General features: G+C 44.8%; 1 protein-coding gene across 4 annotated transcripts in view; it reads right to left on the bottom strand.

Annotated features, from left to right (window-relative positions):
- Window positions 1-14,221, bottom strand: part of Arid1a (AT-rich interaction domain 1A) — a 78,676-nt gene that overhangs the window by 11,092 nt on the left and 53,363 nt on the right. For 3 of the 4 annotated variants that reach the window (XM_052177661.1, XM_052177658.1, XM_052177657.1), the window contains exons 5-11: window positions 6,461-6,701; window positions 6,044-6,133; window positions 5,134-5,301; window positions 4,226-4,538; window positions 3,026-3,171; window positions 2,820-2,929; window positions 1,101-1,310 (exon numbers count right to left, since the gene is read on the bottom strand). In XM_052177661.1, the coding sequence (XP_052033621.1) occupies window positions 1,101-1,310; window positions 2,820-2,929; window positions 3,026-3,171; window positions 4,226-4,538; window positions 5,134-5,301; window positions 6,044-6,133; window positions 6,461-6,701 (1,278 nt within the window). The remainder of the gene's footprint in view (window positions 1-1,100; window positions 1,311-2,819; window positions 2,930-3,025; window positions 3,172-4,225; window positions 4,539-5,133; window positions 5,302-6,043; window positions 6,134-6,460; window positions 6,702-14,221) is intronic. The other variant, XM_052177660.1, reaches the window with a different exon arrangement.

The following is a 14,221-nucleotide window of genomic DNA, read 5'->3' on the forward strand; positions in this document are numbered from 1 at the left end:
TCCATAGAAGAGGTGACTGGAAACACTTTCTAAGGTGGCCCTGGTCAGAGTAACACTTTGGCAGTTTACAGCTAGCACAGTCACGTAAAACTCTGCACGTTCCCGCCCACCCGGTAAGGCCTGGCCTCGCACTGACCTGGTTTGGGACTTACGCTTGCTTTTCTCAGGGCCTTCACTCAGAAATGAATTCTTACTGTCTTTAGAATACAACTACTTAACAGCAACTGAAAGATTTCCTTTTCCAACTGGAAGACAAGCTTTGTTCAGAGGCCCAACAATCAGAAGAAGGCAAAGTTAGAAGCAATCTAATTCTCCCTATCCCAAGTGGGAAACACGGACCAAATAACAGTGGAAAGTAGGGATGGACACAGGTCGCCTCAGAAGCCCTGTGTGGGTTTGCTTCCCACGCCAGGGACATGGCAGCCTGCACGCGTCCTATTTTGTTTTGTTTTCCTGTGTGGGGGAGGGGAAGGCAGCCTGAGGGAGAAGGGACTCATAAATGACTGGTAGTTGGCTTCAGTCCAATCACTTTCTTTTCTGCTGGTGACAGCTGTTTTCCTTTTCTGCTTTAGAAGGTTTGGAATAAGTTTCTCCCTGTCAGGCTCTCCCAACCCCACTCCAGGGTTTCTAGTCTGTATAATAAAAGAGAAGATCACAGAAGAAAACCTACAAAGGCAAAGTGAGCTACCCTTAGTTAGCCTCTCTGGCTGCATACAAACAGAGCTGTAAAGTGTACAGCAATGGCATGTCCAGTAAGGCACGACCCATGCTCTGGGGTCACAGCATTCTACTTCTTCCGCTGTAACCTCTCTGTAAGCAATTTCTGAAATTATATCTTTTCTGCAAGTTTTTTAAATGCAAAGGACCAATGAACCTGGCTTCCATACCATCACAGAAGTGATTCACAGGGACTCTTGCTGTAAGGTTTACGTGGATTATTTGTGACATCCGACAGGACAAAGGTCCCTGTTTTCCCATTAAGAAGAACGGAAGCTCATATGGTTTATAGACCTTGATTTTAAGATCACATGTTTGAAAGTCTCAGAGCACAACGCTGTGGGATGAATGGCACACTCAGAAGCAAACCGTCTGGTGCTTACCTGAGTCAACCCACCAATCTCCTTCACAGACACATAGAGGCGATAGAGGTCCAGAGGCTTCCTCCCCACAGCAGGCAGATTTGTCATGCCCATGGCCTTTTCCTCCGTGAAGGCCAGGTACCGGTCCACCCACATCTTCCTCTCTGGCTCACCACCCAACTCATACAATTTGGTGATCTTCTCATTGGTGGTGGTAGAAGAACTGGATTTCTGGAGTGTGGGTTGACATCAGAGAGACTCAAAGTCAAAGCCTACACACATGGAGGCTGGAAATCCCTTCTCGGTCCACCCCTCTCTTTGAGAAAGCCAAGTCTTCTAGAGCCTGAGCATGTTGTGAAAATTTCCTGTTTTGGCCTCCCAGGTGCTGGGAGTATATCTTAGAAGTTATTTGTTCTTCTAAAAAAATGTGTATGATAGTAAAGGTGCAAAATTCACCGCCAAACTGCAGTTTCAGGATGTTGTTCTAACTGTAGAGATGTTTACTCTCTAGATTTGTGTGATTATTTTTATTTCAAAGTTGTTTGAATTCTAATGTTAAAATTTAAAAATTACTTCATGAGTATAAATCCACATGTTCTCTCCAAGTGTCTGGTGCTTGCAAGACCAGAAGAGGATCCACCACCAATGGACTCTCTGGGGCTGGAGTTAGAGCAGTTACAGGCAGTGGGAGCCGCCATTTGGTGCTGGGAATTGGATTCAAGTCCTCTGGATGAGTAGCCAGTGCTCCTAACAACTGAGCTATTTCAACAGACCCTACTTTTTTTTTTTTTTTTTTTTTTGAGCCAGGGTTCCTTTGTGTAGCCCTGGCTGTCCTAGAACTCACTTTGTAGACCAGGCTGAGAGTGGTCTACGAGTGCTCCGCCCGCCTCTGGCTCCCAAGTGTTGGGCTACAGGAAGGTTGCCTCCTCCCTGCTAATGGAAGCCTTGCATTCCTTCTCATTAGTCAAATTTGACAGTGGAGATGTGTACTGGGTATGCAGCACACATCTTTAATCCAGCAACGGAGGAGGAAGAGAGGCAGCTGGATTTCTGTGAGTTCAAGGCCAATCTGGTCTATATATAGTGAGTTCGAGGTCCAGAGCTACCTAGTGACTCCCCAACAAAACAAAACAGCCTATTCACTCCCCAACAAAACAAAACAAACAAGCCAGGGGGATCATCAGGTAAACATGGCAGCTATTTTTAGAGGACTGATGTCTGGTTTCCAATTAGGGGGTTTCCCAAGTCCCTGTAACTCCAACACATCTAGACACAACCCTATAGTGAGGTGAAGAACCCAGTCCCCACCTGCATCACTGTCTTCTTCAAGAATGGCAGTACCAACCAGTTCTGTTGCTCTGCGTAAAGTCTAGGAAGAGAAGGGCATGCTGGCCGCCTGCAGCCTGTGTCGTCAGCGCGTAAGCACACAAGGCTGAGCCCCTCAGAAGTGCTACAGAGAGCACAGAGGGAGAGATGTGCTCAGGCAGTGGACCGCCCTGCTGGGCACCACATCATAACGTGCTAAAATCCTGTCATTCTCTGTGTAGTTCTGGCTGTCCCTGAACTCGCTCTGTAGACCAGGCTGGTCTTCAACTCAGGGATCCATCTGCCTCTGCTTCCTGAGCAATAGAACTAAATAAAGGTACGTGCCACCACTGCCTGACTCTCATTTTACCTTCTTATCATTCAGTTAAGGGGATAAGATACAAAGTCGCAAGGGCAAAAGATACAAACCATTACCTTAGATTTGGATTCTGTCTTGGGTGTTCCATCTGCCTTGTTGTTCATTTTTGTGGCAGGAGTTAACTTAACATCCCCAAGGCCCATCATCTCTGGGCTGGCTGCCATCCCTGGAAAAAGAAAACAATTCAAGTCCAAAAGATTTTACTCTAACTGGAAGATCTTTCTTGAAGAAATTCCTGTGATGAGCACTTAATTACACTGACCTGCTGAATTGTTGGCCATGGTTCCACCCATAGGATATGGAGGTCCCTGAGGGTTGATCATGCCAGCCATACTATTAATCCCCTGTCCATAGGGAGGTCCAGTTCCCATCATGCCCCCTTGATTCATATTTGGGTAGCCTGGTGGCCTAAGGAAGAGGATTAAATTAAAGAGAAGAAAAGGTTAGAGATACACTCAACTTTTACATTTGGGAATGAGCAAAAAGAAATAGGGTTATTAGCTGGGCAGTGGTGGCGCACACCTTTAATCCTAGCACTTGGGAGGCAGAGGCAGGCAGATTTCTTAGTTCAAGGCCAGCCTGGTCTACAGAGTGAGTTCCAGGACAGCCAGGGCTACACAGAGAAACCCTGTCTCAAAAAACCAAAAAAAGAAATAGGGTTATTTAATTGTCTAATGAGAATAGGAAATGTTTTAATTCTCAAGTCTAACCCTGGCCACATCTAGTTATTGTTCTATTTGCCACAACAGGTTCAAGGATGGTCTATACTCTGTAAAGCAAACAAAACACTAGCTTAGTTCAAAGGGAACAATCCTTGAAGAATAGTCTTATGATGGGTTTTTTTTTTTGGGGGGGGGGGGGGGAGTGGGCCACGGGGGTTTTGAGACAGGGTATCTCTGTGTAGTCCTGGCTGTCCTAGAACTCACTCTATAGACCATGCTGGCCTTGAACTCAAAATTCTGCCTGCCTCTGCCTCCCAAGTGTTGGGATTAAAGGCGTGTGCCACCACTGCTCTACCTTATGTTTTATAAACATCACTTTCCCATAAGCAACATCGAAAGTTGCTATATTTCTACTTATAGACATAAAGCCTATAAGGCATGCTCAATCCTAACACTCATTTGTCATGCTAAAACAACACCAGGTTGGACTCCAGTCTCCCAAGTAGCTAGCCCACAGGCATAAAGCACCACACCTAGCTTAAGTTCTGTACACAGAATACTTTGGCATATGAATTTTTACTCTAACATCCTTAAGAACTAGCACATTTGTATGTGTTTAAACTGTGTTAAAAAAAAAAGTGTCTTGAAGAAAGAAAGAAAGAAAGAAAGAAAGAAAGAAAGAAAGAAAGAAAGAAAGAAAGAAAGAAAGAAAGAAAGAGAAAACACAGTGCTTTAAAGTGCTTAGAAGAACTTATGTACATGCATGAGCCTGTAAGTTCTCCTCACCGCCCAGGCCTTACCTGTTTTGGATGGAGTTGGCAGCAACATGCATGGCAACAGCAGAGTCTTGAGTTTTCCGGTTCATCCCCGCTGGGGGAGGACACATCCCTGACCCAACCTGAGGTGGCATGTTGGCCATATTAGGGCCATAAGGCCTGTTGCCCATGGCTGCGTGAGTCATTCTCCCTGGAGGAAGCGTTCCGTAAGGTGGGATTCCAGGCTGCCCATGCATCTGACCTCCAGCACCCATAGGGTTCATACTTCCAGCCATGCCTGCATTGGGGTAGTTGGCATTGGGCAAGGCATTATAGTTCGGCTGCCTAGGATAGCCTCCTGGGAGGGGAGGGAAAGACAGCACAAGCTTCGGTTAGTAAGTCCCAGAACTACAACTCTAAAACAGTTAGAATCCATCAATATTTTGGTCAGGAAATTGAACAAATCCATCATTAACGGGAGGAAAAAAAAGAGGGGGAGCATACAGGTGTGCCTCTCTGGCCCCGCCCCCAATTTGGGGTGAGGTTTGCTGGGGATTGAATCCAGGGCTTTGTTCATTGCTGAGCCACACTCCACTATGACTGCCAGCACAGAATGATGGCCTTGTTACTCTCCGGGCCCTTCAACATTCAGTAGAATTCTTTCCTTTCTACATATTCTCCCTGCCTCCCAGTGGAACATTTTCTTAATTTGTGTGTTCTGTGCGTGCACGTGTGATCAATGCACATCCATTCATAGCACAGTGCCATTACCTATTCAGCGTTTGCATTGGCCCATCAAAAGCCATTCAAGGTGACAAAATGACACACTGGACTGGACTTTTGCCCCAGTCCTCCCCAGGGCTTTGCAGGGGATGTAAACAAGAATGCCCTGTTCTTTTAAGCTGGCTGCTAACGCATCTCTTCCATTTACTTCTAAGGAGTAGCACACTCACCTTGTGGGCCGTACTGACTCCCCTGGGGACCATAGCTCCCCATGGAGTTCTGCTGGTAGGAGCCCATGCCCGAGTGCATCTGTCCTCCAGAAGGCTGACGTGGAGATAAGGCCGAGCCGGGCTGAGGGGAAGTATACTGGGGCATCTGGGGGTTCCTCTGCATATAACCTATTTGTGGAATGTATCCAAATAATTATCTGCTCAGTACAATGGGGATAAATGGCTTCCCCACTCTGCTGGAACTTTCTTTGTCATGGAATCTGCGTTTGTCCATTCAGGTGTCTGGAGTGACATGCCATTGACGTGGGGTATATATATACTTTCGTTGTCATTTTGTTTTTAAGACAATGATTCGGCATGTCCTGGAACTCGCAGTACACCAGGCTGGTCTGGAGCTCAGGACATCTACCTGCATCTGCCTTCCCCAGTTCTGTGATTAAAGGCATGTGCCACCACTGCCCTGAATCAACAAAAAACAAAACAAAAAAACAAAAGAAAAAACCACACCAAAACAAACAAACAAACAAACAACAAAACCTAAAAAACCAAAATGCTGAGTTTCAGAAAATGCTTCCTAAATGAAGTAGTCAATGAAAGGCGCAAGCCACCAAAATGCTGGTCAGCACTGAGCTCCGTAGCGCAACAGCGGCAGGACGGACAAGGGGACAAGCTCGCTGAGCCTAGCAGTCTGTGGCTGGCCTTAGTCTAAGTTTTCCCGCCATACAGTTCATTCTCCAGGAGTTACTGAACAAGGCACTAACACGGTTATGTTAGTACCACATTCACTCATTTTGCAGCCATGGCACAGCTAGGAATTTGGCCCAGCATGTTTGTAGTTGACAACAACATGTCACAGTTGTGGTAGGTTGGGGTGCTCCTGCTAGCCCTCTGTTGAAACCCAAGCTCTCACCTCGATCTTGGGCAATGCTTGATTGGTTCATGGAAGGGTGCATGATGCTGTCCGACTGGCCACTGGGTGGCCGAGGTGGCATCTGGTTGCCTGCTCCAGACAAAAAAAAGAAAAAAGAAAAAAAAAGAAAAAAAAAAAAAAGAAAAAGAAAAAAAAAGAAAAAAGAAAAAGAAAAAAAAAAAAGAAAAAAGAAAAAAAACCATGGCTCAGCCTGAGAATTCTAACTACGAGGTGAATTTGGATCTGGAAATGGCCCAACACTTCCTATGCCATATATACAGTGGTATTTATCCAAGGGCTTCCCACCTCCCTTCTTCAAATGCTAAGGGAAAAAACCATGCAGACATCAATCAAAGCTCCCTTTTATCACAAGACCAGGTAGCTTTCCCTCTACCCAAAAACCAGTATTGAGGGTACCTGGCACTGCAGCAGGCGAGAGTGGTCCTGAGCGAGACTGAGCGACACTGGCAGGAGAGCCAACAGGGGACGGGGATGGGCCTCGGATACCAGGCAGGTGAGGGGAAGTGTGAGGAGAAAAAGGAGACTGAGCTGGATTGCTCTGCTCTCCTTGGCTGCTGGAAATCCCTGATGTGCTCACGCCAGGACTCAGAGCTCCTTCTGTCCCCATGGGGAGATCATCTATTGAACCAGACAGATCCTGAAACAACATGGAAGGATATTAGTAAAAAGAAGCCAAATTAGTGTATATATACTGGTCACAACACTAGCTTCCATACAGCAAACTTCATGAAGGACCACGCTGAATATATTTGTAAATCTGTGGTCCTTCTGAACTTTCCCCACACTGCTGAGCAAGGCGGTGCACATCTGCAGACTGGCACTTAAGAGACTAGGCAGTAGGATTGAGTTTAAGGCCAGCCTGGACTACACAGCAAGAAATGAGTCAAAAGACAAACACACAAACATACAGAGTCAGGCTGTGCTGGCACCCAAATATTTGGGAGATAGAATCAACTCACGTTCATTCTTTATAGTTAATACAAGTATATTATTTATGAGACCAGGGGCCAGTCTGGTCTATGTAAGTGATTTCTAAGACCCTATTTCAAAAACAAAACAAAAAACCCATAAACCAGTCAGCTAACTTCCACCTAGGTAACCAAACAAATTGAAACCTATTTCAATTCTGCTACTTTAGCAAAAATAGCCACAAGCCTTAAGAATGTGCATTTATCTATAAAGCCTCAGATGTGCAGAGGGGCACCTGGGCTACAAATAGTAGTTCAGTGGTCCATTCTATCCTCCAACAAGATCTGATGAAAGTGACACTAAGTGCTACTCCACGGAGAAATCCAGAGCACACTGCTAGGAACCCCTCTTCCTCACATCTCACACATTATGAGAGTGTGTGTGGGTGTTTTTTTTTTTGTAAATATTTTATTTTTTATGTGCATCAGTGTGTTGTCTGCATGTATGTCTATCAAATCCCTGGAATAAGAGTTGCACACAATTATGAGCTGCCACGTGGATGCTGGGAATTGAACCAGGTTCCTCTGGAAGAGCAGCCAATGCTTTCAATGTCGAGAAACCACTCCAGCCCATCCCTCACACCACTGCAACCTGTTTATTAAAAGACTTTTTCAAACTAAACCTTTGTATTATATCAGCAAGGAGGTAAGAAAGGAATATGGAACATGGGAAAGAGAGAGAATCTCTTCAATGCCAAGAAGATCTGGCATTAAATTTCTAATTCCTGGGGCTGGAGAGATGGCTCAGTGGTTAAGAGCACTGACTGCTCTTCTGAAGGTCCTGAGTTCACATCCCAGCAACCACACGGTGGCTCACAACCATCTGCAACGAACTCTGATGCCCTCTTCAGGAGTGTCTTTAGACAGCTACAGTGTACTTACAATATCACAAATAAATAAATCTGTAAGAGAGATGGACCAAGTTTGCCAAATGCACAAATGCAGTGCTCTGCTGGAGGACCAGGAGACCCTTGTACAACAGCCCTTGCTCCCCCGCATGCTGCCAGTTTCTAAAAAGACCCATTTGCTTACTGAGGAAGAAATTAGCATACTCTACAAGATATTAAGAATCAAATGTCAGAGAGAGAACAAGAGAGAATATCAAATGTCCCCTTTGTTTTTTTCACACACTTGTTGACTGATTCAGGGTCTCATGCAGCTCAGGTTGACCTTGAACTTACTATATAGACAGTGCTAGCCTTGATTTTCACCTTCCAAGTTGCACAGCCACTGCCAGCTTTGGAGACCTATCCCTGCCCGTGTCCTCTTGCAGTTGTGTTTGAGATGGAGTATGCACTTGCAATGTGCAACTAGTGGTTGATCTCAGACACTGTTTCTTAGGTGTTGTATACCTTGAGGTTTGTGTGACAACAGATCTTCAAATGAAACTAGAACTATCTAAGAAGACTAGCCAACATGCCTCAGAAATCTGTTTACCAGCCAGGCAGTCGTAGTGCACGCCTTTAATCCCAGCACTGCTGGGAGGCAGAGGCAGGCGGATTTCTGAGTTCGAGGCCAGCCTGGTCTAAGGAGTGAGTTCCAGGACAGCCAGGGCCATACAGAGAAACCCTGTCTCGAGAAAAACAAAACAAAACAAAAAACAAAAAACAAAAAACAAAAAAAAAAAAAAAAAAAAAACCAAAACCAAACCAAACCAAACAAACAAAAAGAAATCTGTTTATCTCTGCTCCCTGGTACATATATTACAGATGTGTGTACTATCATCATGCCTCATTTTTTGATGTGGGTTCTAGGGATCAAACTTATGTACACACTTTTTCAACTGAGCAAGCTCTGTCCAGCCTCCAAAGCCCTAATTTGGTTCTGTTCAAATTGCTTTGAAAAACTAAATGTTCTTGGGCTACAGAGATGGTTCAGTGGTTAAGAGCACCGACTGCTCTTCCAGAGGTCCTGAGTTCAATTCCCAGCAATCACATGGTGACTTACAATCATCTGTAATGGGATTGATGCCCTCTTCTGGTGTGTCTGAAGACACCCACAGTGTACTCATAAATAAAATAAATACATCTTTTTAAAAAAAAGGAAAAGAAAAACTAAGTGTTCTTTTTGGACACAGGTAAATACAGTGTATTAGAAAGCACCTGAGATAATGCATAAGACCTCCTGACTATCTTTTTGCTGCTTCCCACTTGGTCCTCACCCAGGAGGCCTACCAACCAACCACTCAGGGAATAGATTCAGCCACACTTGTGTTAATGACCAGAGCTTACCCAAGATCTGAGGTACCTGCTCAGTCTTGACTGAGGGACCCCAGAAGCAGCTCTGGGGCTCAAGTCTTGGGATTTATGGATGGCAAGGAGGGACTTTCTTCATAAAGACACTTTGAAGAAAAGACACTTTGTCAGTTGAGAAATGTCTTAAATTCCTCTAAGAAAAAGTGCTAAATAAGCTATTGTCAATAGCCCTGTGCCAGCGAGGATGCTGGGCAGAGAACGGGCCACGCAGAGGGCACCACTCATCTTTCTCTTGATTGGTTTAAAACCAGTTTAACAAGCTGGAAAAGTTTTGTCAGGTGGTAACTGGTCCACACAGGGACCACTGATGTGAAATGATTTTAAGAAGCAGACCATTTAAGAATGGGGAAGGGCAAAAAAAATTCAGCATGAACAAGAGCCACTGCTTGAACACTGTTTTGTGCAAGGCACTTCTGTGCTGCATTCTATCACCCCATCCCCCACCCTGCCAGCCTCACAGTCCTTATGTATCTAAGGTGATCTTCTGCCAGTTTACTGAGGCAGTACCACCTGAGGCTCAATCTGCACATATCCATCCATCCATCCATCCATCCATCCATCCAACCATCCATCCATCCATCCATCCATGGTTTCATGCAGTTCAGGTTGGATTCACACTGATTATTTCTGACCCTCCCTCCTCTATCTTCCTAGTGCTAAGATTACAGACAAGTGCTAGCCCACCACACTTGTCCACTTGTCTCAGTCTGTAGATTTTTCTTTCCTTTAAAAAAAAAAAAAAAAAAAAAAAAAAAAAAAAAGACAGGGTTTCTCTGTTTAGCCTTGGCTGCCCAGGAACCCACCCTGTAGACCAGGCTGGCATTTTCTATATTTTAATTTTTTAAAAAATTACTCTTGTGCTATACACTACTATCACTAAATTTTGGAGACATGGAAACTGATGCCTAGAGAAAGCTTGAGTTATCTACGCAGGTCACCTGGTGACTAGGTAGCTAAAACCCCAGGCAAAAGCTCAGGTCCAATCTTGTTCATTCATCTTCTCTCCATTATTTTATAAAGCAGTATGAACTGAGGGAAAACCATGCCATATTATGAGTTATGTAAACAAAGTTCAGCTTTAGGTAATTATTAATAGTGATTTTAAGTAATCTGGAAAACAAGCTTGGCTTAGGCTTTCGATGAGAGACCTGGACAAATATGAGCTTGTGACACTGTGTGGGGCATGCTCACAAAATTGACCAGCACACAGTACAGCTGGGGCCAAAAGAACGGCTACAGTATTCTAGAATAAGAAGTATATGCTGAGTAGTGGTAGGGCACATCTTTAGTCCCAGCACTTGGGAGGCAGAGACAGGGGGATCTGAGTTCAAGGCCATCCTAGTCTACAGAGTGAGTTCCAGAACAGCCAAGGCCACATGGGGAAACGCTGTCTCAGGAAGAGTGAGTGAGTGTATGCGTACATACATATGTATGTACACACCAATGTCAGAGCTGGGAATGACCTCAAGGACCAGTAGCCCCTGTGCTGGGGAATAGACAAGATTGCTGGGGCTTGAGGACCAGCCAGCGTAGCTGGAAATGTCGGGCTGCAGGTTCAATGATACTCTCAATAGCATGAGCAGAGAACGATCAACCAGGACATATACTCAAGTGTCTCCTCCAGGTTCTATACCTGCATTCCAGAAACACATCTCAATCATATGCATCCACCACATACACACGTTACAATTTGAGATAAACAGAGAGTGAGAACATACAATATCCATGCAGCAGGAATATTAATTAGCCCCAGGGGCTAATTACATAGTAAATGTTTTTATTGGATTTAAGAGTTTAAGTCTCCAAAAGCTGTCTCCCAAACCACTCCTCTTGAAGGGGAAAGGTACTACCCCAAACTTCATGACGTGTTATTGCCTGGGACGACACATCTTGGCTTCCTACTTTACAATAGGCCAGTTTTTCAGGTTTCCTGTTTCATACAAATCTGATCTGTGGTTGTTGAGTCAGACAATCAGTCTGCCTAACAAGCCTGTTTTCTAGAGCACACTTCCAAAGATAAAAGTTTCATCAACCTAAGCCCCATGTGCCTTTAGCATTTTAGAGCCCCATGTTCTCAAAACTCTCCCAAAGGACCCATCTAGTAAGTGTCTCTTGGGAGAGGAGGGGATGCTTAGAAGTGTATCCAATCTCTCCAATTGGATAGCTTTTCCCTGGGTTTGCTCTTCTCCAAGTACAATCCTGGGGAGATGGGAGGCAAGGATCAGCCCACTCAGTGCCCTTGCCAGTTCCAAGGAAGCAGCAGGGCCAAAAGAATTTCCTCACGTGTTTCCAACGTGTTTCCTGAATTTTATTGCTCATCTACCATGTAGATCAAAACGCTGGAGCAGGTCCAACCATTTCACACAGAATCGCACACTCCAGGCTGGCTACAGCCCCGAAAGCCTTCATTTCTTCACTTGAAATACTGCCCAGTGTTATTTTGGGATGTGACCTGACAGCGGAGGCCCACAGGGACTCCATGACGATAACTGTTCCAGCTGTGATTGTTGCCCAGCTCTAGAGTGTGCCAGCATGGGTTTGTCAGGCTCTGCTGACAAACAGAATTCAGCAGCTGACACCTTCCCTTCACACCACAACAAAACTGTAACTGAAATCATAGTCCATACCTCCTTGGTGGAGGCTGGGGGCTGTGCTCTCCAAGAAAAGAAAAGTTCACAAGATGGACCATGAACCAGTTGCCTGGTGAAGCCATTAGATACCAATACAGGGTTAAAGAGTAGGAAGATAAATGGCTTACACATAAAACTATGCAAGAAGGAGACCACAGCAAGTACCTACTTAGCTGTGACGAGTTTTGCCTAGCTTGTATCAAACAAGCTAAGGGCTGAGGCCAGTGCTCATCTGCAAGTGCGTGGAGGCCTTGGGTTTGAAAAAGTTGGAGAGTCAGGTATAGCCTACACTGTATGGCAGGGGGTGGGAGGGATGGGAAGGGAGGGGAGACAACGACAAATTATATTACAACCTCACAAACACTCTGAATGATTGATAGATTAGAAAAGTCTAAATGCTTAATGTGTCAGTTTCCGAGTCTAGTCCCACAGATCCAGGAACATAAGGAATCTGTTCATATGTTGGAGAACCTAAGTCAATCCTCAAAAACACAGGAGAGATGTGGAAAACCCCACAGGGCAGAAGGAAGGATGGGGCAACAAATTCAAACTCAGGGAAATGAACCAGAACAATTAATTACTTAAAACAAATCTGGGAGGTGTAAGCATGGTGATACACGTGTATAATTCTATCATTTGAGGCAGAGGAAAGAGGATTGGGAGTTCAAGGCCATTCTAAGCTACAAAGTGACAATCTGTCTCAAAAAAGGGTTTGGTTTTGTTGGCTCCATGTTTTTCAAAAAAGCAACAACAAAAACAACATTCTTAAGTACATACTTATAAAGGGTGGCAGAGTTTACTATTAGCAAACACTTGAAGAGAAACAGGTGAAATGGTACTGTGTACTAGGGACTAGAGTCGGCACACAGAGCACGCGCCTCCTAAATCTTAGTCTAGAATCTGCTGGGGATTCACATTAACTTTGTTCTAATCCCATTATCAATCAAAAGGATATGGCTAAAGATGGAGAAATAAAGATATCCTCATGGTCTAGAACGAGCCTGTCTCAGGGGCTCTAAGACTTCACACTTCCTGCTGGCTCTGCTCTGCAGAGACCCTTTTAAACTGCAGTGGGGCTTCATTCCCCAAGCTAAAGGATGCGAAGGTTCCCTACTGAAAGGACAGCTACCAAGTAAGCTTCAGCACCCACATTCCCAAACCAGGCCACAAAAGTGCTCCCACAGCAGGGCAGCAGGCTCCTTAACACACGCCTTACATCTCTCAGCTGTAGAACAAGGATGGAGACCAACTCTGAGAAATAAATGTGTTACAGGTACAATTCTAGTTTAAAATTGTGTTTCCCTTGGAAACTTCAAAGCTAGATGTAGTGGTGTGTACTTGCGGTCCCGGCTGCTTAAAAGGCTAAAGAAGAAATATTCAAGTCCAAGGCCAGGCACAGCAATACAATAAAACCTCTATTTCAAAAACAAACCAACGACAAATCACGGGTCTAGCTTTATCACATCTGCTATCCATTTTATTAGAGCACCTATTTTACTGTTTTCTTCTTTTTCTCTTGAGATACAGATTCACTATACAAGCTGGCCTGGAATTCATAGAGCTCAGGTAGCCCTCCTGCCCCAGCATCAACTTTAAAATGAAGACCATAGACAACTTCCTGGTCCACCCTCTTTACTATAAGGTGAGGCTATTTATTTATTTGGTTTTTCGAGACAGGATTTCTCTGTATAACCTGGCCTCAAACTCAGAAATCCGCCTGCCTCTGCCTCCCAAGTGCTGGGATTAAAGGCATGGGCCACCACTGCCTGGCTCTTTTTTTTTTTTTTTTTTTAAAGATTTATGTATTCATTTAATGTGTAAGTATCCTATTGTGTTGTCTTCAGACACACCAGAAGAGGGTGTCAGATCTCACTACAGATGGTTGTGAGCCACCATGTGGTCGTTGGGAACTGAACTCTGGAGCTCTGCAGAGCAGTCTCTCCAGCCCAGAGGCTCTTATTCTTGACTGCATTGTATTAAATTGTCTCTGCCTCATGAGCCTGAGGGACTAAGCAGGATTAGACTATTAGTGACCAGAGAAGTGAGTGCCAGTCACACACAAGACTGGTTGGTAACTGCAGTCTGATGAAGAGTCCCCTTTGGTTCAATCTCTAATGGCCATGTCACGTCTATCTCATTCTACCTTTTATACTTGGGACTTGGACAGGTGCTGCCACCTAAAGTACTGACTGTCCCATTTAAAAAGACAAAAGCTGTTGCTAGAGCAGCAAGAAAGGAGCCAGAGAGAAAGAAGGCTGTTTGGAGGTAGGGTCACTGACCAAAATTCATTCTAATTGTTTAAAG

Source organism: Apodemus sylvaticus, chromosome 3 (genome assembly GCF_947179515.1).
Source record: "Apodemus sylvaticus chromosome 3, mApoSyl1.1, whole genome shotgun sequence".
Lineage (NCBI taxonomy): Eukaryota > Metazoa > Chordata > Mammalia > Rodentia > Muridae > Apodemus > Apodemus sylvaticus.